General features: G+C 33.8%; 1 protein-coding gene across 1 annotated transcript in view; it reads right to left on the bottom strand.

Moving 5' to 3' along the window:
* Nucleotides 1–2,880: 2,880 nt before the first annotated feature.
* LOC124355965 (neuronal acetylcholine receptor subunit alpha-7-like) overlaps nucleotides 2,881–26,955 on the bottom strand; it is a 184,858-nt gene continuing 160,783 nt past the window's right edge. The window contains exon 11 of the mRNA XM_046807113.1: nucleotides 2,881–9,440. Within this exon, the coding sequence (XP_046663069.1) occupies nucleotides 8,970–9,440 (471 nt within the window). The 3' untranslated portion in view covers nucleotides 2,881–8,969. The remainder of the gene's footprint in view (nucleotides 9,441–26,955) is intronic.

The raw sequence follows: 26,955 nt of genomic DNA, 5'->3' as shown, positions 1-26,955 counted from the left end.
TCCACATAGTGCAGCGTCTGAAATCTGACAATATCACGTATTTCACTCCTGAAAACTGGAGTCCACGTCCTCCTGGAGAGATCCATTAAGGCTGAGACAGTGAGGTACCCGCGTCACTAGAGTGCTGAGACAGTGAGGTACCCGCGCCACTAGACTGCTGAGACAGTAAGGTACCCGCGTCACTAGACTGCTGAGACAGTGAGGTACCCGCGTCACTAGACTGCTGACGCGTCACTGGACTGCTGAGCAGTGAGGCCGACCACTGGGTGACGATCAAACTATCGTGTCAGTGATGAAGACATTCCAACCATCGCTTGGCTCATTATCTCAGTAGCCTTATGACGCTTGTGTGTTCAAGGATACCGATAATCGCAAGTACTAATCGACGTGACCAAGGTACATACTCTACTGGCTCGGGTTTTTTCTCGATCTCTTCAGAGGTGGAGGTGGAATTTAAGTTCCAGGAGTCAAATATGTTACAGTGTCAGATTTCAGTTGCTGCACTTAACGGAAGATGAAAGGCTGTAAACTAAACATTCACATTGAATCAATCCCTCCTACCATAGCTGTTGTATGTGTAGAAAATCGATATGTCCTTCAAACCTACTAAGAATAATCCAAGCTATGGTAAAGACGGTTACAAACATCTAGGACTACTACACATGGTAACAGAATATTTTGTTTTAGCCTTCGAAAATCAGTTTCTGAAGTTAGATATTCGTGCACATATATTAACATACTATTACTCTTTACTTTTTGTTTATGAATGCTAAATGAAATATTTTCATCCCTTGAACCACACTAATATTCTTGTACAGGTACTATAAGAAGAGTGGTCGAAGAATTCAATCCTTCCCCGCTTCTCATACCTACATCAAAAATTTAAATGTTTTATTTTAGCAATTTATATAGATATGAAATAGTAAGAAAATAACGTTTTTGACATTGTTGTATTCGTTTCATTGCTACGTCTATAATAATATTGTGGATAAACTACTAAATTTTAACTTTACAGTGGCCGTGAATTAAAGTATAGTTAATTATGAATTGGCAATAAAGAATTTGCTTGTTTTATTGGTCTCATATTGTTGAGGTTTCACAATAAAAAATCAATAAAAAATCGTTAGTTATTCCCAGGCCTCTTGTTATGCGAGCATGACAATTGTTGTTTATAATAAAGTTTTTGAAAATACGTTTGTTTGGTAATTTGATTTATTGTGAATATTTTAAAAAGAGAAACACAAGAACCGATCTTATAAATTGAAATGTATGAGTTGCCCACACAGATTCTATATTAAGGATTAAGTGTGTAAATTCACTAGAGATTTAAATATTACAATGGGATGTAAAATATTTCCGAATAGAACAATTTTCTTGAAAACGTGGAAATTGCCTATCTTTTAGTGAATAGTAAATGAATATGGCTACTTGATGTGCACTCATATAAAATGGTTGGTCCAAAAGGTTTTAAAGTGTTCATGAACTTCTAAATGCTACATAATAACAGCATTACTAACCTCTGTACTGTATAGACAAGATCATAAAATAATCATATATTACAGTGAAACATATATTGTTATATATACTATACAGATGTAGTTAATAGAATCTAAATTACCTAAACATTTTGAAGGTAAGGGACTTCACAGATCAATATATAATACTTTTTGAATGCGGCACAAATACACAAGAAAGCGTAAGTATGAGTTGCGTTAATGATATTCTAAAAAAGTCCACATTAGAATCTTCATTTCCTCTTTACCAAAACCTTAACATCCTCCCTATACATCATTTGTTCACTTTTAAAACATTACGACTTTTTTATTGCAGAAGTGGCAACAGAGAGTTCTCAAGGAGCCACTATAATATGCGTAGTAATAAACTCAGATTATTCATGTTACCAAAAGTAAACAAGTTTATAATAAAACAATCATTCTTATATCTGGGATCGAAGTATTTTAACAAGTTGCCTACTGAAATTAAAGAAATAGAAAATAAAAACCTTTTTTTGTAAAAAACTGAAAATATGGCTTTTAGATAAAAAAGAACTTACTTGTTTACAGGAAAATATTTGTCAAAATTATACGTATGATTAATTAAGTATCATTATATCTGTTTGTCTTTGTATTTGTATTAAATATTAAACTGTGTACTTTTATATATAAAATCAAATAACTTTATAATCGTAGTTTAAACAGTGTATCCATTGCAAACAAGCTAAGTCTAGCTAGGTTCATTGTAAAACATTTTAACTGTCTTATCTTATCTTATCTACTGTTCGCCTCTCCCACATCAAGACACGCCACAAACACTGCAAAGCTGCACGTCAACCTTAATGATATACTGAACTGAACTCAAATCTATAATATTTATTATGTATTGTAAATTTGTTAACTAGCCACAATTACTGGTAACAGTGGTTAGTAATATTCCATTATTGACATGTCTTATAAACTTCGATTACTGTGGAATAAACTTCATTATATTCATATTGTACAAGCGTGTAATTTATTATTATACTTGCACTAATTATGATAAATATTTATAATATAATTAATTGGTATAAAGTGGCTATGTCATAACTCTTTCTTCGAATATGGAAGAGTTAATTGAAGAGAACGCTTTCTATGATTAATACCTGTGTAATAATTAAAATAGAAATGATCTAAAAAGTAAAGTATTTCTTTAGTATTAATTCGCATTATTTAAAATGCTATCACTGTATGCAAGTTTAGTGCCACCAGTTTATGTGTTACTCACACTTAGTTAAACACACTTTATCAGTATGTGTTATTCAACAGGTTCTTAGTCTAAGAGAATAGAGGACAGAGAGTGAGGACGGAGGACGGAGACACAAGGCAACAGCTAAGAACAGTATGATTAACCAGTTTATTATTATAACAGTATTTTATTAAAATTTCATTATATCAATTTTAGTTATTCACAGTTTAATAATGATATATTTAAACTCTAATGCTATGAGCAACAATGTGTAGGTGTATACGATATACGAAATCACCCACTCCCCCATTCTCTCACACACATAAGCTATAGAGAAGGACATGCAGTAACGTCTGTAGTTGACGCCAAGTCGCGATCAGATCGCGGTCGCGTTCGCAATCAATGAGCGAGAGACGGTTCACAACCTCAGTACAACACTATAAACAAATTAGGTATAAAGTCACTATTGATATCACAATTTAATATAGTACTTAGAGTCGACGCGAGCGACGTTAACAGTCTAATATAAAATACTACCTATAACACATACAAAGTGGACAACTGAATAAATTATATCAAAGTTTTAAAATTTTGTAAAATTACAGGATAACCAAGAAAAGACTATATTACAGAAGGGGGGGTCACCGCCGTATTCCGGGCCCCGGACCCCCCCCGACAGCCGTCTGATGTGTTTTCCTACAGCTATGTACAACGCGCAAAGCTCACAACCACACACTGACAAAACAAACAAACGAACAAACACTCCTTAGCAAACGGAATAGCGAGTGAGATACGCTTAACAAACGTCAAGAGTTAGGAATCAGAGTCAACAGACCTTAACAATGGTTAATATCTTGGAAGGAAAAATTATTAAGCTTTAAACTTTACATACATTTTTACAAGAAATTGGTAAGTATGAATTAAAAAAGCAATGAGACATAAATTGTATGACAAATACTTTTATTACCATTTAATTACTAACATAGGGAAAAGTCAGTTTCCAGAACAGTTTCAAGGATAAAGTAAATAATGGTCAGAAAATTAGATGTAAGGAAACACACACCAATATATAAGTTATTGTTCAAGTGAACGTAAACACTTGTGGTACTTAACGGATATACGTCAAACCGAGTTTTAAAGTTCTAGAGAAACTGAAAACTGACTTTTACTTAAATTCGTATTATATGAAGGAATTAAACCAGTTTTAAGTGCTGCATTCATGACAGTGGTTTAATAACATGCGATGTCTGTGATTGAAAGTCTGAGGAAACTACCCTACAAATCTTTTCTAGTAGTTCGGTTACTGTCTAAGTGCTGAGATTAATTGAGTTTTCGTAACAAGAGCTTGTGTGCGTTTTGTTATTGTAAAATGTACAGGTAAATCATAGGTAACATGACGTGGTCTTTGAACTAACAACATAACTAAAACATGTTTTTGAACAAAACAGGGTTTGATTTGGAAGAAACTGTCACTGAACCGAAACATCGGAATTCCGGGTGAGCTTGTAAATTACACTTATTCTTTACGGTAAAATTTGCTATCAATAACTAGATTTTTAATGTAATTTCATTAAGGGCAAAAGGAATCTCACCTCACTTGAGATAGTAAAATTTAGAATCAATTAGTGTAAGATACGTTTAATTGTGTGAGATTATGTCAATAACGTGTAAGTAAATGTACTGTTTTAATTTATACAATTTTTGAACAATGGTGAGTAAAGCATTTATTTTGTTTTATGGCCTACAATTTAACTAAGTATATAATAGGTTTCATGGAAAAGATATATTTATATAAGTAATAAATTTATAATAAAACAATTTCCCCAAAAAGATATTAAATTTTTATAGGTAACACATTTTTGTATCATCTAAATATTACGTGAACATTATTTATATACGAGATTGATTTCTTAATTAATGACTATAGAAAATATAATACGCCGAAAATATACACGGGTTTCTTCTTGCAACAAATTTTGAAATAGTGAAGAATGTGATTTGAATAATTTTTATAACACATTTCTTAGGTAACGTGTTAATTTTCCTTATTCCTGTTAGGTGTAAGGAAGGGATTTAATTCATATTAGATTGAGTTAAACTTTCTGTTGTTCTTTTGTGTAATTCATTTACTGTTGTAAGAAAAATTTAAATTTCTAAAATGGGATAAATTAAAAGTGAGTTTGCTTGGTATTTTTACAAACAATAACTCGCCAATGGCGCAGTGTAGCGGGTACGGCGCGCCGGCGGTTATTGCAAGTAACCAAATCAAGCAACGTCAAGCGTGGCTGGCTTGGATGAGTGACCGCTGAGCGATCCTGTCCTTGCAAGCAGCCCGTTTGCCTGTCCATTGATGGTGGTTGTTAAGTGTTAGAGAGGGCTTTTTAGCCCTAAATTCAACTGGTAAAATAAGGCCTTCTTCGACATTGATGTTAAATTTATAGTTATTGACCCAAAATTAAAAAAGTAATTTAGCCTATCAAGATTAGATGTGTATGAATGTTGAGTGGTAGAGTTCAATAAAAAAAAATAGTGAGGCCCAAAACATTAGTTTTGTAATACTTGTTTAGTTTGGAAATTCACATGTACTTAGTGTTTCATACATAGCCAAATAAACAACATTTATAATCCATAACAAGAGAAATAGTGCAGACTGGAGTTTACAAGCCCATTAACGTTCATATAAAGTAATTCAGGCGATAAAGTTTTATTGGTATTACTGTATTTACTAAGAATGGGAATTGAGCCCTTGAGTGTACAAAGTTTGTAAGTAGTATTTATAAATGGATCATTCTAAGTTCTTAAATAGTAATTAGGTCCGTTAGCTAAATGAGTTATGGATCTGAATAAGTTACAAATTCCATTGCTAATACGAGAATACATAGTGACGTAGTGTGTGCCATAAAAGGAAATTTAGACTTTGAAATAATAATCTAATAAACATTGTTATTGTCTTACAAAAACAATCATGAGTGGCAGTGAAATTCAACATCTATTTTACTCTTGATACTTTTCAACAAGAATTATATAAACTCTCACACGCACATGGCAACAGGGGCACATTTAGAGATATTGATGGCTTAGTAAACGAGCGTATTGCTAATACTTAGCTTTAGCTGGAGTATTGTATTGCTATTCATATACGGGTCCGAGGATCGAAAGTGATTCCATGAGTGAATTTCTAGCAAGAATAAGCAAAATTAAGGTCTCAATAAAAGGGCAGTAAAAATAAAAATATCAATAACAGGTTTTGGATTCGTTCACATTCGTTCAGTTCGTGGCGAAGCCGGGGTGAGTTGCAAATATTGTCACAGAAGCGATGGAGGGAATCTAACGTGAACTGTAAAATGTGTGAAATAAACACAATGGAATATGAATATTTTTAATTCAACATTGGTGCAATAAACATGGCTGGCAGAACAGTCCGAAGAGCTATTCCAATCGAGGTATGACAACTAGGATAAGGGTTGCCTGGGGGATCGCCAGCAGAAACATGAAGCCCTTAGTACCAGATTTTCTAACAACCACAAAAAAGTACAGCATGTACAAATACACATACATGTACACATGTATGTACAGATTGTCTGGGGCATAAATAGGTTAAGGTTCCAAACACATGAGTCCTGTATACGGTCTTCTGTTCCAAACGACAAGATGGTTACAATATGTGATGGGTGTTCGAGTTGGAGCAATCTGAGATGCTCGACCATCGGGAAATCAACTCATTTAGATTAAAACAATAATTTAAATGATATCGGAAACGAGCTGAGGTTGGCTTATTTGGTTATTTCAAAGCAGTCGTGAGCGTGACTTTAGACGATATTGTAAAGTACAAACGCTGAATAATACGAAGAAAGTTAAATGTGGTTAATGTAGCAGTTACAAAAACGTACTTTTAATCAATGAAAGAAAACAAGCCAACCTTTCTGACAGGTGTTTTGAATTAAATGTACGTATCTGGTATTACTTAGAATCTAACGTAAACACATACAGATTGATATTTACATACAATACAATATAGGTCATGTGCTCCTTATGTACCAGAGAAATTTAAAAATTAGTGAAACCTTTAGTTAGAAGAATGAATCTAAAAGTCTATTAAGAAAATGTTTGTACATATATCTAAGCTATAAAGCTATTGACAGGTTTATGGTGGTTTATAAGCTAAGGTTCATTCTCATTGCCAAGCTTCGGGATAAAGTCGTAAACTAGTTTAAATTATGATGTACAGTAATACAATCGTGTTAGTTAAAAATATTCAGTTGGTTCATAACAAATATTTATGTATACATTCTTCAAAATGAAAAGTAGTACAATCTGGAACTATTTTGGTGCAATATGACAATTTCCATACTTTAAATCTTCTAAAAAATACATATAAAACACTTTTTAACCGAAAAGCTATACTGTTATAAATTAAAGAGCAGTTATTGTAAACAAAAATAAACACTGTACATAGATAAATAAAGGAACAAAGTACACACGTTATTCGCGTATTTCAATGAGAATGTTAAATTATCGGGAAAATTAGAAGAACCCGGCAGCATATGGGTTTGCTTCTACACTACTCAATTTTTGATCCACGCACAACTAAATATTTACAAAAGAGCTTGGTGTGGTAAGATTAGAAACTTGTGCGGTCAATTCTTGTTTTAAATAATTTGAAATTGTTAAGTGGTTTTTGTCGATGAAAAAATGTTTTGTTCGTTTTTAGAGTGGTACTTATCCACTTTGGTAAAAATCAATTAAATTGAACAACACATAAAGCTTGAAGGTAACAATATTATCTTTTCATTTACCAAAACCAGCTTTTAAGAATTTAGCGTGCCTTAGGTACACAATAAACAATACAACAGCAATAAACGTTTAAGGACACTTCTGATGTCAATACGGATATTTAACTAAAATAGTTTTACCTTTTTAACTAACGCATCACATTATTGTTTACGTTATTGTTTCACTAAAAGTTGGTAAATTAAACGATTTAGCTGAACCGCGAAAATAAACATGGAAAAACATCGATACGACGAGCTGTTAAATTAAATGCAAATTTGGCACGTCGGATGTACAAAACCAAAAGATGTTTGTCGGTTACCGCAAAGTCAATAAGCTTACCAACAGATTGACTACAACTGGCGGAACAACATTGTAATGTATGGTATAAAACAACATGTGCTGTACACACACTTGCTGTACACAGACAGTTTAACTATTTTTACTCTTCCCTCTGATCACACTTACACAGTTTGGTAACAGCGCCTCGATGAGCGTAACAAATGTAGGCACGAGCAATATATTATAGAAATTTTTATGAAGCGCCCTCTTGTTTCTTTGTACAAGCAAAAAACTGATTAATCGTCCTTTTTCAACATTAGAGGGAACGAATTTAAGAACACGTGTTAAAACTACCTACTGCTTAAACAATACATCGAGTGTCCGTGACTTTGTTGTGAGTTGAGCCCATCACTTGGATAATTTAAGTGACTGCTATAACTTAATGTGGAAATAGGAAAGAGAACTAAAGTATGACTTATTTTTATGATCAAGATATAAAAACTTAACAGATACATTTGGTTTTGATGCACAAAACAATTTATGTATATGATTTATGATTTAAAGTTCGTGTCATTTCAGCATAATACATGAACGTTGTCATTCAAACTGTGCTTAATCTAACTAAAAGATGTTTGTATGGAACTTAAGATACCCAAATAAAATAAAAAAGGACATTTGTTTGTACAAAGAACAAGGGCCACTTTCAACTCGACTTATTATCCTAAGAATCAAAATACATTTAAAATTACGAATATATTTAAAGTACTTTATAACAGTTTTAATAAATATGGGTTTACGAAATCTAACCACTACTGTCCAATACTCGGTACTCTCCCACTTCGGATTACAAAAGTTTTAACAACGTGGCATCTTACATGTGAGCCACTCTCTCAATAAATTCGTTATGGGGAAATACACTAGTAGTTAGTTACATTTTATTATGATGTCTCTTATTACGGTTACTAATGTACAATTACTATTAGTAAAAAGTTTCGACGATATTTGTCTGAACAAAGTAATTTATTAATGCGTTTACCCGTTATGTACACTCGGTAAGTGCGGAGACCGACTGCCCACTCCCCTCCCACGAGAGCCCACCTAAGGGCACTTTCTAGTATCCGACAGCTCCCCCCCGTCACTCCTGATGATATGTGGTCAGTCCCGCAGACGTCGGGGGTGGCCGGCAGTCGGAAGGATTACGTGACGATTATGTGCGGTGCGGAGAACAGAACGGCTATGGTGGCTATCACCGTGAACAGAGTGAAGATGATGAGGCAGAGACGGTCCACCACCATCGCGGCGAACTTCCAGTCGTTGGTCACTTCCGCCGCCTCGTCCTCCTTCCGCAACTTGTCCGTGATGACCCGCAGCTCCTTGAGGATGAGCGTGAGCTCGCGGTGTGGCCCCAGGCAGGAGTGTAGGACACCCCCGCCGTCCTCGTGCCCTCGCAGGAAGGTGTGACTGGAAGACTGCAGAGTGCCGTGCCTGAAGTCGTCGTCGATGTCCAGAACGTTGGCCAACAGGCTCTTGGAAGACCGTTCCTTCAACTCCAGCTCGCGCAGCTGCAGCGACTTCCGACTGTCGGAGACGTTATCTCCGCCGGTGCCGCCTCCTGGGCGCGACATCCGCAGGATACAGGGCAGCCAGTGCAGGAACAGCGACTTGATCTGCAACACCGGCACAGTGATTGTTATTGGATGTAACTCTTGAATCTTATAACGAAACTTTTAATGCACCAATGTAAAAATCGTTTATATAGATAAATAAATAACAATTGAATGATTAGATAATTTGAATGAATGAATGCTATTAATAACTATTTCAAAAATGTAGCATGAAGCCGATTTGTAACTTATGTACCAATTGTAGGTCATATGCTGTTTGCCTTAAACAACTGTACTTTTTCCCAATTAAGGGGTTTAAAATCATCATCTTAAGAAGTATAGGCTGTATTCGGATCCAAAAACAATAAAGCAGCAATTTTAATCTTGTAAAACAAGTTTAAATCACATAGAAAAATAAATTAAAATATTATCAATAAACTACTGATCTATGTCTCTTAATACGATTTGTGGACTTTCCAATCCTTATTCCAATTATTTTAGATCTGCTAAATTGGCTACACTTTTATACAATGCCACGATTTCCAATAGTTATTTATAAGTGACTGAAAACTCGTGAATCAGAATATAAACATTTCAATTGAAAATACGGTTATAGGATATAACATGGCTATCCTGTGGATATACAATAGACATACGGTTGATATATAATGGATACGCAATTGATATAAAGTGTATATTAAACTAAAAGCGTATAGAAACTTCTAGAACTCGAAGGTTAGTTTCCAGATATACCCATACACAAACAGACGACCAGCGGCAGCGACAAAAAGGAAACGGTTACGTATTACCACTGGAAAACTACCGATTAATAGCCTAAATAAGTAAACATAATATCGTCGACAACAGATTTGTAAGCTACGAGCTTGGAAAATGTAAGTTTTCTGGTAAAGCAGTAACTGTTATCGCTCGCTCAAATCATGATCCACACGGACTCGTTCCTTCTCAGTAAGAACTCTTGCATAACAGCGAACTGCTAAAGACACATAACGGGTCAATAACACTCACAAATTATGGAATCTTCAAGTAAATTGTAAAAAGTAAATATGTACAAACGGAATGTCTTACTCATTCGGTCTGAAATTTTCATCTTTTTGTGCTATTGATGTTCTGACTCCACTAAAACAACGTTTCGGTAGCTCAAACGGTGTGAGATAGTAAGGTTAGGTAGGATGGATTTAAGTGTGCACGTTAAATATTTTCAGATTTTTAAGTCTCCAACTTATAAATAGGGAATCCAAGGGCTCTTCATACACAGAAACTCGGCGTTGGTGAACTTCTCGAATCACGGGGAGGGAATCGTGCTTTTCCTTTTGAAAAGCACTTAGGCGGTAAAGATAATGTGACCACCTCGAGACGAAACTGTAAGAGTGTTTATAAATGACTCCAACGATACCAACAGATCTAAAGTTGGCTAAGTGAGACCTTTAGTCATAAATGTACTGTCAAATAACTGAGGAAAGTGGAGATAACTCCACATCCAAACTTGATTTTCGGTTACGTAGCATCGTTTATCTCTGAACTAACCACTTATTTACTAAATTTGGATGTTTTTTATACAAAGCAATTACAATACATCTTTAAACAATAACTAATATGAATTTTCTATGAAATACAATCAAAACTAACAACGAAAACAATTTCTGTTATTTCTCCAGTTACATCTGTTCACATACAAGCTCTCTTGCTGGGAGGAGGAAATAATGTAAAAAAGCTAAGGTCAACTTGTTTTGCACATCGCATTAGTTTTTGAACAATCTCATTATTTATCATTAAGTACGTTTTCCAAAAGTGTGTTTTATGGTCGTAGTGAACGATCTTACATATTAAATTTACCAGCTCCGGTGAAAATATTACTACTCACATGTCAATACAGCAAAACCGAAACATAAAAATGTTTCATTCCCCTCCCCGTCCATTACAGTTTGGGAGCTCTTGCTTTCGCAGAGGCCCCTCTATTTACAGTGGATCAATGAATAAAATCCTCGTGCATACAGACTTAAACATTCATATCCGGACGTTTGACGCTTTCTCCCTGTCTGTTTACTCTACGGACTTCTTCCCCAAACTTGTGGACATATAACGTCGCGTTGTTTTGGAACCGAATTCTGAAAGGTTATCAACTGATATTACTGTATTATATTATTAAAAGAATATTACATTTTATATATCATAATTATTTTAAGTACAAGTATCTTGAATGTTATTATTATTACGTTAATACAGATAGTTCTTTTGCCGTATTAAAGGGGAGTTGAGCGAGTGATTACATAAAAAAATAAAGTTGAGTTTTCATGCACTTTAGCTTTAAATTAAGAGCAAAATTATTAATTTATAATAAATACTTTTTATTTGATTTGGATATGAGCAAAACACTGAACGTAAAAGTTCGTAGGCTAGAAAATGGGAAATCTGGTAAAGGCACACAGAGTACCAGATCAGTTTGTCACGATTTGACCCAATTATTATCTCATTAAAATCATCATTATCTTGTGTTTGAAAGTAGGGACGCAGAATCCGTCTGAATCTTTGAACAGCGCAATTTGGTTATAATTACCTTTGAAGTACCTTTGTAATAAAAATTGCCTTCCTCTTATGTATTAAGAAGTAGGGCCAATATTTAGCAATCCTTAATCTAACAGAAAGTTAGGGTTATCGCCTTGGCAAGAACTGCATTAATTGTTTAATAAAAGCCGATGAGCTACAATTAAAAACTGGAGGTGCTTAATAAAAAGTATTCCCCAAACTCAACACCTTCAAGGAAAAATTAAAGTTATACTCGTACACCACAAAAAGCCTAAACAACACTGATTATGAAGTAGGGACGTTATAAAAGATTAGTTTAGTACTCACCATTTCCTAGGCCAACCTTTAAATGCAATTTTGGAAAAACAGGATTTCTACCGCTTAAGAATATTTATCTCGGCAACTACAAAATATATATCTACAAGGTTATTTTTATATTATTTCCTACTACTAAATGATCTTTGGAATAAAATTACGATTTTAAAATATACAAAAATTATGCAAAATTAAAATTGCAAAAATGTAAGAGGCTTTATATTGAAATTTTTAAAAATTCACAAAAAGTAATGTTTGTTTTGGCAATTCCTTAGTTTTTTATTGCTAGTTTATGTAAGAGAACATGTAAAAAGGTTTAGAACATCTCATATAGTTTCAGAGATAAATGTTCCTAAAGTTTGGGCAACTTAGCACAAACAAGATAGGAGAATCCGACTCCTCTTAATCAAATTTCTGTTACACGAGGTTGCACATCAGAAAAGGCCAAAGTAAACACAAGAGTTGAACCATTTGCGCGAAATGAATGGCTAAATACGTTTACAAGACACTCCTTCTGTTTACTTTGCTGAGCGTAAGCGAAGGTTGTTAGTCTAGGGGCTGGAAAAATTGTATTACTGTCTGTCTGTCCGACTATAGGCTTGAAAGTTTACAGGAAGCTTCATTTCGAATTATGAAAGAGTCCGATGGTGGTGAATGTCATAATGGTATTTGGCTGAGCGTTAGCGAACATCTTTATATTGGTCTCAGGGTTAACAGTGATGACAAAGAGAGCAATGCAGAATAAATCAATTTGTAAACAAACTGGATATAATCGTGCAATATTTTAACATGCAATATAGTTACACATGTAGCCTAACTATCAGTAATATATCTCGAAAAAGATTACATCTGCAGACTTAGTGAGATTAGTGGAATTTCGTATAAAACTTAATTTCTACATAGACAAAAAAGTTCTATGATGATTCTTGTTCACCAATGGGATTTGGTCGAGCGCCATTGAAGGCTTACTCAGTAAGGCTGGCACAGTTACTCTTTTGTCCTCCAAAAGTTGTAAAAGTTGGGTGTTTGCAACTAGAAAATCGCCGAATAAATATATTTCTAAATAAATTGAGGTCATCATATGATATTTTATGTGACATAGCCTATTAATATGAATAAATGAAATATTGAAAATTGAAAGTTTTGCATGCAGTATCAGCGAAGTTTTTAATTATTAATAATTGGAGAAATGTGTACGTAAGTATCGTGAAAGTATATTGCAGGTACTGCGAAGTATGAGATAAAATTTTGAAAGATTCCAACTTAAAACTAATGTGAGAAATTTTTATTTGAATTTTAAAATTCTCATTCAAGCTTTGGCGGATTCACAAATAGGCCCACAAGGTTAACTACGACTACGGATCTTTCAACCCAAGTCCGAGTCTAGAAGTGTAGTTTTACGCGATTGAGTAGACATTCGATAGTTGTGTCAACAGCTAAGGTGTCTCATGGTTTCCTGAAATAGAATTATGACTTGTTTCTTACTCGGGGTCGAATTACGACGCAGTGCCAATTATGAGCTCCAAGATATATGACCTGGGAGTGATCGGAAATATCGTTAGAGCCAATTAAAGTAACGGGTATTTTTGACGGAGCATGTTATAACAATAATGATTAAGTTGTAGAGACATGTTTCTATAAGCTCAAAATACTATTGCCTCTTATAGGCCTCAAGCACAAGGAATACGAAGATTTGATCAAAATGTATTGATCAATGGATGTCCATCTTTTAGAATGAAAATGGCTGTTTTAAATTTCTGCAATGGGGATGGAAGAATATTTTAAAAATGCATTAGTAAACATTTGTTGTATCCTGTGATGTAAGACAACAACAAATGATACCAAATGTTTTTTTTTAAGTAAAACATAGTAGTTGTGGAGTCAAAAACTATTTCCCCCAATTATTTTTTGAATGCGATCAGAAACACATAGGTAATAAAATTAAGAAATTAACGTTTTAGCGTTGTAAGTTTGACATGAGTTTCTATTTTGCGTTTAAATCGTAGCTCTTTTATTATTCATAACTTTAAGTAATGAATGTAAATAACTAAACATCATCTTGAAAGAGAAGTGAATTTCAAATCGGTGCAATATATTAGTTTAAGTGCACTTAAGTACTTGAATGTGTACAAAGTGCACTTTTAAAATTAAATTTTTCAAAACTATGCAACCGAAATGCGCGAAACCTTAACTTTGTTTTATGAGACATAATTTTACTACACTACGTGCCTGATAAAATAAGATTACATTTATTAGATGGAGGGATGAGTTCGTATTGCAAAGCTTACTCAAAGTCCTCAAGGACCGAATATGCCGGGAGATCAACAAAATAATTATAATACATGAAACGTAAAAACGCTAGTACACCCGTGGGTAATGTAGAGAAAGGAAATGATCCAAAAACGGACTTATCTAATAAGAAAAATATTAACTAATATAGTAATATTATTTCTGTGCAGGAGTACAAAAGTTTTAACCACCAACTTGGGTTTTATATTCTTTTATATTCTTTGGAAAGCCATCCTTATTGGATAACGTAAATCTCATGATTAAATAGGATATAAACTATTAAAACAATTTCTTGATTTTGGTATGGTTAATTTAGGTATCTATAACTAGTATTTGACACATATGTTAGATATCAAACGAAAAGTCTTACGTACTGGGCTTTAGTGAATTTGAAATACATCCGACTGTGGAATTCTGTTCCAAAGGTTGAAAATTTTCAATTTTCAACATTATAAAAGACTTTAACAGTTTATTTATAAAAAAAATTGTGCTCTAGCAGTTAGCCTTAATCTAGTTATCCACAAAATAGTAATATAGTGTGGAGGAAGTCTGGTACTTTCAGAGATTTCGTTTTTTGTTTATTGAAAAGCTCTTCATCTGAACTTACATATATACTTCGTAAGTTCGGCCATGCTTGTTTTATAGGTTCGGTTTATATTGAAATGGTCGAGTATGAATCACGTGTGATACACATAATTCATTAACAATGGGCTACTATTTTTTCATTAAATTTTCAGGAAGTAAAGAAAAGATGTCTCGTTTTACCAGGCGAAGTCAGGCCTAAGAAGCCCTCTCTAAAACTTAACCTGGGGACCAACGGCTTAAAGGTGACTTGCGAATCACCACCAACGGCCGGGCAGGCGGGCTGCTTGCAAGGACAGGATCGCTCAGCGGTCACTTATCCAAGCAGCAGCCACGCTCGACGTTGCTTGATCTGGTTTCCTTGCGATAACCACCGTACCCGCTACACTGTGCCGTTGGTGCCATTAGCACAGGAAATACCAAAATAATAGATAAAATAGTTTGATGAAAAGTACATTCAGGAGAATACGTTTACTTATTTTGTATTAATAAGCTTTGTTACATTGGTACCAACTGTGACTATGCGGGTGATCTGTCTTTTAGCATCCATGTGAGCTTGATATCTCCATGTCACAATTTTGTACTATAAATTTTTAAATATAATAAAAATAAAAAATTAAATATTTTCTTTAAATATTCTCTTTAGATATACGGACTGAGGTTATGGATATATGGATGTATGATATTCTCTTACTGCTTACTTTGTCAGATGGCATACTTGGCTATAAGAATTAGCGCATACGCTTGAAATATAAAATTATACAATATATTTTCAACTCCTTTTCTAGTATCAAGTTTTAGAATAGTTTACGCCTCCAAAAGAGTTAACATTAAAGTGTATAAACACTTTGATAATTTCTCATAATCCATGATTCTGAAAATTTTTATTTCAAAGTACGAAATGTAATCCAAGCAAAATGATAATCGTAAAACAAAGTTATTATTATTAGTTTAGCGATTTTAAAATTTACTAACTAAGCAAGGTTTTTTATATTTAAATTGTTTATTATTCATTGCGTGGTGGTAACGACTCGGCACGAGTTAAGTTGTGGAGTCTGTCAAGTAAATAGCTCAAGCGTGTGTTTTTAGAAAACACTGTGAAAGTTTAATATGAGCTATGAGTTAATCGAAGAAGGTTGCAGTTAATTGTGTCTATCGCTTAACTTTAAATGTATATATTTCTCAGTATAAAACTAATAAAAATAAAAGGATATTCGTTGTAATTTCCAGTTTGTTAAATTCTTTTACAAGCTTGACAACTTGATACCATATTCTACTAATAATAACCAACTCGTAATCAATCTACACTTTGATTGGTCAAAGTGATTTTAGTTTATGGTTTTATATATTTTAGGTTGGTGGAAAAGCACAAAACATCAAATCTTTTATTGGTAATGCAAATAAAAAGAATAATTTATCGATAAAGTGATTACATTTTGTTAAAAAGTGCAGATGTGAATTGACGTAAGACTTTTTTCAACCCATAACAGCCCATACAGCCTTATAGAAACAGTAGTATACACATTATTTAACATCATCATGTGGTGTGTATACACTTCAAATTTTGGACTGTTAAAGGGTTATGAAATGGATAGATATCAGTTGTTTATTGTAAATATCAGTGTTAAAACTGATTGGGTATACTGCAATTAGGCTTCTATGAAGAGAATCTGTAGCTTTAATGGGTTTCGTAAAGTATAATGGCAGCATTCTCTCAAATGCCAGCTCACAATGCCTTGGGATCAATGAAGTGGCCGTTATATTCACAAATAAACGCAGTTTTAAATCAACGAGAAAATCTTTATCTTCCTTCTAACAGTTAATGTACGTAAGACTATTCTGAAGACTTACACTTGACATATCCTCTACACCACTTTTGTGCTGCATACTGGGACGTTTATAAATTACATTGGTTTGTTTTCTACCTAAGTAAGTGTTCTACCTTCTTTGTTGTTTTCAGTTGTACAATTTCTATGTAAAATGGTGTATTGCCGTAAATAAATAAATAAATAAATAAATAAATAAGTATGCAATTTTTGGATTGCCTTTGAAACTCAAATTCATTTTGAAGTGTGCTGGAAGATTTGGGGGGTTGATAGGGCATTTAACTCACAGTGGAATTATTTTATAGATTTTTGTTAATATTTGTGACATTGGTTTCTGGTTCAACATTTTAAGAAGCACATATATAATTATTTTCGAGTCTTCTGAACTCTTTTGAAAGAAAAGAAGTATTATTTTTAAGACATCATCATTACCAGAGTCTGAGCCTCATCAACCACGCCAATGTCTGTTTGTTTTAAATTTACATGGATGCATACTTTTGATCAAAATACCGATAATATAAAAATAGTAGTTGGCACATCACACGGACGCCTCTAAACCAGCACATGAGTTCAATTCTCAAACTTCAGAAATTTCAGAGACTTCTCGTTCATAATTTGTTTTGTGGATATTAAAAACTTTTCCTAGGAAAGACCCGCGAAAAATTGCACTTAAGTTTATGAAAATATTATTATAAGGCTAATAAAATTATAAAATAACTATAAAAACACGAAAAAATTATAACAGTCCTAATTTTCAGGCTTAAGCAGCCTGTTTTTTTGACAACATAGAATCCAAAAATATTTTGAACGCATCGAGAACTGATGTTAACTCAAAACTGGCAGGACCACTACTGACCACTGACCATTCGGATACAAGAGCAGGAACGTTATTGGCTGACTCTTAACTAATCACTATTCGCTCTGAACTATCAGCGATGAATACATCCTGTATTACAGGATGCCAAGTTTCCAATATTTTACAATATTTTATCTGTTTAAATATTTTAATTTATTAAAATATGTGGGGACCGATCCTCTTTTGAACCTTATTTTGCCCTTCCTCATAGGCCACTGCACTGTGTGATGATCTTATGAAACAAAATAAGAAGGACAGCCGATACAGCACAAGGTCCATGGTACTGATACAAAGTGCTCGGCTAAATACAGGATTTAAACCTGCGCGTTGCTATCTCTTACTCAGATCCAAGTCCGACGTCTTAGACCTCTCTGCCATCGGCATCTCCGAAGATGAGGTCGTCAAGGTTAGTTTCTTTTATCCTATTTCTATGGGGTTTCTTGTTATTCTTGCATCGTATGACACATTTTCACTTTTGTTTTTTGCGAATAATATTGAATGTTTGGTTTTGTGATTGTGTTCTTATATGACTGAATTTTTCAAAAAAATTGTGTTTCGTATTAAAGGGATTGAAAGTCTGTAAAACGATTCAAGAGTTTAAGTCATTTCTTGCACTAGTGTTTCAATCTACAATTGAAAATACGTACAGAGATTGTGAACATATTAGTGACAGAAAACATCAGCTGCAGCAAAATGTTTACATTGAATCTTGAATATAAAGAAAGCTTCGAGCCTACAAATTCGATCCTTACAGTTATCAATACATTGTTTACCAATCTGTCTAAGAGAATTCGTTTACGTCCGACCAATTATCATATTAACTAATATAAAGTATTTCAGTGGTTTGCTTCTTTTAATAGGTATTTGTGTGAATGATCACTGTATGTTCATACATTTCTCGAACCTTAACTTTAATTTTAAATTGATCGCTTTAGTAAATGTTCTATGACAATTGGTTATAACTTCAAATTTGCATGTTTCCGAGAATAAATAAATAATGGCTACACTTTTTATAAAATGAAGAGTGTAACAAAGTAAAGTAAGCATGTCACATTTTACCAGGCCAAGTTAGGGCTAGTAAACCCTCTCTAACCAGGGGACCAACGGCCCTACAGGCGGGCTACTTGCAAGGATATGATCGCTCAGCGGTCACCTATCCAAGCAGCATCCACGCTAGACGTAGCTTAATTCGGTTATCTTGCGATAACCGCTGTACCCGCTACGCATTACAATTGGTCATTGGTCTTGGAGTGGCGAAGACTTCTATTAAAATAATGTTTCGGAGAGTAATTTAAATACGTTTTGATGCAAAATCCTATGTCACCAAAGAGCTGTATTTTCAACCTAGCCAACTCCAAAATTATACTATTAATTCTTAAAACAGAATTTAAAAGCTTAAGAACCGGCTATACTTGGCGGTCATCTTTATTTTAACCTCATAAGAATATAAATAAATTTGAAATACATGTATGACCTTATGTTTATTCCCATAAACTAGTTTTAAAGATGTGATAAGTACAGATCCAAACATGGTTTATAATTCCACGATAATCTTACACACTATTTTGAAAATCTAAAACTTTTTCTACTTTAACTTGTAAATATTCAAAAGTATATAATTTACAAGAGGGACAAAATAGTAGGGATACGTATAAATTATACCTTAAATGAGACATCTCTCTACAAACAAGCGTACAGACGTCTAAGTGAAATTAACATTTTTATCAAGGAGTAAAAATCAAGTTTGTTTTACCACTGATTTACCACTGCTATTAATATAAAAATAACTTTTTATGTGATTGGGTGAAAAATAGGTCACTTGAAATGTTATTTTGAATAAAAAAAGTCTAGTATTTGACATTTTATACTAGAAGTTCAGAAATTCAGCTGTTAATATTTATTTCTACATAGACAAGATAGAGTTTGATGATGGCACAGGTTTTTCGTGAAATTTGCCTGATCGTCAGCGAAGTCTAATTTCTTTACAAACCCACGAAACTAGCAGAATTCCTCTTAGGATATCTAAGAAACTTGAAATTGTGTGAGAAAGCTTGGTGTAACGTCTATTACATACATTACTTACATAATTGTCATAAAATGTATATGTGACAAGGTATCCAATCGATGAGACTATCTCAGTGTCACAAGTAAAATAGGAGATGATATAATCCACATGCTTGAAGCAGCGTAAATAATATGTTTTATATATCAGGTTTTCAGTTGTTTCTAGCTTAAAATATCAGTCAAATGGAACTACAAAGCAGGAGAGGAAAACTTTTCCAGTTACTCCTTTCAAGGTAACAGCAATAGCTATGAAAGATTCCTTAGGGTTTACTTGAGTAGTTTTTAAGATTTTCAACCATTAAGTACTTTCCTTTAGACACTATTTCCTCGAGATTTTTCATTAGTTATCTGGCCGAATCTACCCAATAGAAGAAAATTGTACTCCACGGGAGGCAGAGATAACCCGTCAACACATCACACCTTCCGTTGATTGGAACAGCTCGGTTGGCCGTGTTTGACCATTTATAACTAATTAGGCTTCTAGTATCAACAGCCGATACTCGTGAGAGAACCGATTTTCTGAGAGCAAATCCACTGAGTAAACCTAATCCACTGCAAACCAGTCTATGAATATAGAATGGACAGTCTGGTGAGCGGCGCGCTGTACGCGTTGTGTGTCAATCTTGATGAATGCGAAGTGACGTCATAAAATTGTATTATTCAATCAATCAATTAATAAAGTAATTAAAATACGTATCTCCGTATTTTACCTTAATATGCACACAATTTAACTTTCTTAAATAATACAGAATATGGTTCAGAAGATGAATTTCTGATTACTTATTTAATTCAAGAAATTAAAAATTATTAAAAGAAATATTGTCTAAATTTGTTTCTGATTATGAACCTAAACAGTCTGATGTAAGTTCAGCTGGTAGCGAGAGGAAGTTTAGTTATAGTACAAAAACCTTGTAGTAAAATTATTTCATGGAAAATATTATTTAGAGGCTAATTAGTAGATTCGCAGAAATATCTGCCTGTGTATAAATTATGTAAGAAATATAATGACATTTTAATGTAAATTTACTTCACATTTTAAGGATTGTAATAAAATGGCGAATATCTTTATCCTCTATGCGTAGGTAGTCATGAATAATAACTAGTTTCGAAAAAGACATAATTTAATGTTTATAGGGCGAGAATGCTGAAGTTGAAATAATAATATTTAATATTAAAAATATAATATAGATTTTTTTATTTAAAATATTTTATGGTACATGTTCCTGCAGTAAAGTTATGCATTCTAACTTAAAGTTAGAAATCTAATGTTTACTAATGTCAAAGAAAAAGTGTTGGAGTGTATATACTGAAATAGTACACGTTAGTAAAAGTAGCCGATTCTTCGAATTAAAATTACTTTTTTAATAGTAAAATAGGTTTTCTATAAGTAGAGAAACAATTGACAGTATCAATGTTATAAAAATCACTAATAAGTTATTAAAAGATCCAAGTTTGGCAAGAAGATTCCACATACATGACTTAGAATCCATCTCCTATTTGACATATTGAAAACAATTGTGCTATCGAGTTTGATATCTATACGACCTGCCGAGATAGGGTGAATTGGTTAACCAATCAATGGGTCTCAATGTCCCGCCATTACAGTTACAGAGCTGTCTGTGTGAATGTGTCTCAGCAATGGACAAATATTCTGTACCATTCAACATTCGCATCTTCTCAACACTTTACTCAAGAAATTAGCAAGAGAATATCACCTACACGACAGGCTGGATAGTAAATAAAAGTTAGTCGCTTGTCTCCATGAATTCATTGAAGATAGTTTGCCACATTCTCCTCCACTAACCGGTTACCGCAGAAATAATTATTCTCATGAATTGAAATCTGTCCGTCAATCGATGGCTTTCCTCCTTAGCGTGGCAATGGCAATGACGAAATGAGCTCTTGACGGCTGCGAAACGAGAACCAAAAAAAACCAAAGAACAAGGCATGCTCCCTTGAATCAAGTTGTTTTACAATGATTCTTTTTTTAAGTTTGTTAATGGCGATGGAAGGTTTAAAACGCTAATAGGGGTTTGAACATTTGCCACAGTTTATTTTACAAGGTTCTAGGATTGAAATATATACTCTTATCAGGCAATGGTATTTTGGTTCATGGGCAAATAGTTTATTTTCTTTCATTTTCCATCAATTAAAATGTTATCACCTAACGAAGGGAACGGATTTCAACCCTCGAAATGGTGTCTTACACATTTTGTAATATATAACGATTGCAAATAACCGAAACCCTTTTATCCCTTACAAAAATGTGAAAATTTGACGTAACTTCCCTATAAATTTTGAATTTTTTCTTCTTGAAGTTGATAGAACTGCTTAACCAAATTTCCCTACAGAGGACTTTAATACGATTTTAATACTATTTTCTCATATGTGGCCACAGTTCCATTACTGAGGCAACAGCACATTCCATAAAGTGGCAGACGTCTCGTGGTTTTGTGTTTATGTGGGTTCCAAAGGGCATAGTTGATATAAGAGAGAAGGGAAAGTTGCACAAATTAGTGGTAACCACTCAAGAGCAAAACGCTCTAATGTTGCAATGAATCCCAAGATGCCCCTAAGCTTGGTCAGTTGGATGATTTTGCATCCCGTTTGAGTTGAGGACTTGTCCTCACTAGGACAACAGAAAGGCCGGACATCTGTCCAGATATTTACAAGCAAATCGCTCTAAAGTTGCAATGAATCCCAAGATGCCCCTAAGCTTGGTCAGTTGGGTGAGTTTGCGTCCCGTTTGAGTTGAGGACTTGTGCTCACTAGGACAACAGAAAGGCTGAACATCTGTCCAGATATTTACAAGCAAATCGCTCTAAAGTTGCAATGAATCCCAAGATGCCCCTAAGCTTGGTCAGTTGGGTGAGTTTGCGTCCCGTTTGAGTTGAGGACTTGTGCTCACTAGGACAACAGAAAGACCGAACATCTGTCCAGATATTTACAAGCAAATCGCTCTAAAGTTGCAATGAATTCCCAAGATGCCCCTAAGCTTGGTCAGTTTGGGTGAGTTTGCGTCCCGTTTGAGTTGAGGACTTGTGCTCACTAGGACAACAGAAAGACCGAACATCTGTCCAGATATTTACAAGCAAATCGCTCTAAAGTTGCAATGAATTCCCAAGATGCCCCTGAGCTTGGTTAGTTTGGCGAGTTTGCGTCCCGTTTGAGTTGAGGACTTGTGTTCTTGGTTGGGTGCAACTTTACTCCCTATATTCAGACCATTATTTAAAGCGTTAGTCTAGGTCCTTTTGATTTATACCAATAATTTAGTTAATTTGATCCACCAACCTGCAACTTTACCGGTTCCCAACTATAATAAAAACCAATTGAAATGCAATCGTAATTTGGAAATCATTGTTTACTGTTCACAGGCGTTAATAAAACTACATCTCCTAAACTCTCTCAGAGTTGTAAAGAATTATATTAAAGCCAAAGAAAACTTATTGGTATGTATACATTTTTCATACACATTCAAGTTCATATTTATGTATCATTTGTGAATAAAAGATCTTTCAATACACTACGTGCTAAAGATGTACTAACGTTCTAAGTATAATTGTAACTTTTAGCATATAATTCATATTTCTTAAAATCTGTTTTTATATGTTTAGTAAACAATGTTATGTATTACACGTCGTTATAATTTCAGCATCTCCTTACGTAGTTATGTTAATTTTCAGTTAAAAATCATAATATTAGAGTTGTTTATTTAATGATTTTCTATGTAACATTATACCATCATATTAAAATGGGAATCCGCATATGATGAGTTTATTTTAAATATTAATTATTTTTTAATCATTACTATTTACTATTTATTACTTATTACTTTTACGAGATCGACCTCCATTTAGCCTTTCTCTGGTTTAGTTCTCATTGTCCAATGGCCTGTGGAGGATCTTATCAAATGAAATAAGCATTAACTTCTGCACAGTAAAAGGTAAACAGCACTAATACGTTTTTGTTTTTAACTTTTCTTTGAATTCATTTAAAATCTCTTTTAGTTTAACCTGAAGAAAACAGAATATACCGCTGTGACTCGAACTCTCGCGCATGCTTTAACAGCTGACTTGGGCAAAACTTCTAAGTAATTAATCAACTATATATTATATCACACAATAAATCAAGGTAACCAAATATTTAAATTTAAAACATTTCAACAAGAATAAATATATACTAAGAGTAAATCCTTAGTTTAATTTTGAGGAAAGAAATTATGTGAATTTTAAAGAGTATAATTTAAAATTTGTATTTTAACAACAGTCCACAATTCTTCCAATTACAAAATGACTTACGGTTCGCATAAAGAAATAAAATTATCCCCTATTAGACTTAGCCTTAAATTTGTTAATCTTATAGAGGTAAAAAAGCACTATTTTAAGTTTGTACTAACTACAATAGTAATGTAACATAAAATATATACCAACCAAAGTGTTTCCTGTAATTGTATTGAACGAATACAGATCTAGACGATCCGGCTGAGGATAACGGCTAAATCTTGTTTAAACCGCAAAGGATCCTACTATGTTCCCTCAGCCCGTTACTGTTTGGCAAGGATCCTGATCCTGTACTGATCTGTGCTTTTGATCAAACGATCGATGCTCTTCTTAATCCAAGTACCTGGAAACACTTTCCAAGTCCATAGGTAACACTATGTCAAAAATTAGATCTGTCTAGTAAAATTTTATTCATGGTGTATTTTCATTTAAAAATTTCAACTTATTTGGCCAGATTCACATCGAGATCATGAAGGGTATTCTAAAAGGGCCAGTCGATGGTGTGCAATTGTATTACCTTCTCGTCTGCGCTACATAGCCCAAAAGGCATTATTTTTGCAAACAAATTTATTTACAAGTGTTGCATTTGTTTATAAAAGCTAAAGCATAACCTAGTTTTTCTTGAATTCGGCATATATTTTGAGAATTGCCTGTAATATCACATTATATTTTTTCAAATTTTAATGTTTTATATATTTTACACACTAAAACTGTGTATCCGTGAAAACCTGTGAACTGTATCCAATAACTGTTCTAACCACTATGATTATTTTTAAAACTTCATAATATGTAACATGTTATATGTAATTGGACTAAAAGTATCTCTATGAAAATTTGCGATAACACTCGTATTAAAATATCGTGCACTTTAAATCGTTGGAATATCAAAAACTCTTTTTTGAAGTTTACGATTTAAAACTCCTTATTAAGATGAAATGGGGAATTAGAATTGGGGTACATAAGAGACAAATTGAAAATGGAATAATTTCACAGGTGTTCCTAGAAATTACAATCCTGATGACAGATATTAGCAGAAGTTGCCTAAAATTCCGATAATGCGCGCTCGTGTACATGCGACGTCCTCCTGCTACGGAACTGAAATTTTAATAGTTTAATTCTTATGAGATTTAAATGTAATCGATATATCGATGACCATTCCTAACGGCTACTGCTTCAGAAATTACTATTAGTCCTCTAAGCGGGCTGAGATATGAGCTTTCCCTGTATGACACGTCAGCTTAACGTCATATCTGTCAGAATCGTGAACATCACGGAGGGCTTACACTTTACCTTCAGACCAAGATCGTTATATTTAAGGTTAGCTTAAATATTTTCCCGCTCTATGTAGTTTTATATAGTGTTTTTGTTACTAAAGTGCGTGATACTGCTTCAAAAATTACTGTTCGTGACTCCTCTAAGCGAGCTGAGATATGAGCTTTCCATGTTTGACACGTCAGCTTAACGTCATATCTGTCACAATCGTGAACATACGGAGGGCTTACACCTTACCTTCAGACCAAGATCGTTATATTTAAGGTTAGCTTAAATATTTTCCCGCTCTATGTAGTTTTATATAGTGTTTTTGTTACTAAAGTGCGTGATACTGCTTCAAAAATTACTGTTCTTGACTCCTCTAAGCGAGCTGAGATATGAGCTTTCCATGTTTGACACGTCAGCTTAGCGTCATATCTGCCAGAATCGTGAACATACGGAGGGCTTACACCTTACCTGCAGACCAAGATCGTTATATTTAAGGTTAGCTTAAATATTTTCCCGCTCTATGTAGTTTTATATAGTGTTTTTGTTACTAAAGTGCGTGATACTGCTTCAAAAATTACTGTTCGTGACTCCTCTAAGCGAGCTGAGATATGAGCTTTCCATGTTTGACACGTCAGCTTAACGTCATATCTGTCACAATCGTGAACATACGGAGGGCTTACACCTTACCTGCAGACCAAGATCGTTATATTTAAGGTTAGCTTAAATATTTTCCCGCTCTATGTAGTTTTATATAGTGTTTTTGTTACTAAAGTGCGTGAGATTGCTTCAAAAATTGCCGTTCGTGACTCCTCCAAGCGGGCTGAGATATGAGCTTTCCCTGTATGACACGTCAGCTTAACGTCATATCTGTCACCATCGTGAAAATCACGGAGGGCTTACACCTTACCTTCAGTCAAGGTCGTTATAGTATAGGCTAGCTTTAGTTTCTTCACCTGACTCGTTTGATAAAGTATGCACACTAATATTCTTTTCTTTCCCATGAAAAAGTTTATAACATTGCCCTTTAATTTACGGTTTGAAAATGTTAAGCGCGTGTTGCAATAATAACGTAGATTACGAGTGAATGATTAATATTAATGTTTAATCGTAAACTCATTGCCAGTAAACAACATATCATTTATCTACTGTTAAATATTCAAATAAATACTAAAATCTACAAACTTGTGTATAACAATACTTTTTTAAATCAGGCAAAATATTAGTTTTTGCTTACAGAAATTGCCAAAATCTTCTGACATTATCTAATGTACAATATAAACATGATTTATTCTAGTGAATTGCGTGTTAAGTGCACCATTTATATGAGCTGCGAGCTTTAATTTAAAAATGTGAATTTATTTGTAACTGTGTGGTTTTTGATCCTGAGAACTTCGCATTTTAAAAATCGTCAGTATGCACATAGTTCTTTATGTAAACTAAATTATTACTTTGTTCACAACTCAAAAAATGTTTTTGTATTAACTTTATTTAAATAATACCTGACAATACGTAAGAGCGTGTGGATTAAGTACAAATAACCAGGGATCTACTATTGTCGGAAC

The sequence above is a fragment of the Homalodisca vitripennis genome, chromosome 2 (genome assembly GCF_021130785.1).
Source record: "Homalodisca vitripennis isolate AUS2020 chromosome 2, UT_GWSS_2.1, whole genome shotgun sequence".
NCBI lineage: Eukaryota > Metazoa > Arthropoda > Insecta > Hemiptera > Cicadellidae > Homalodisca > Homalodisca vitripennis.
This window is presented reverse-complemented; position numbering and strand designations above follow the sequence as displayed.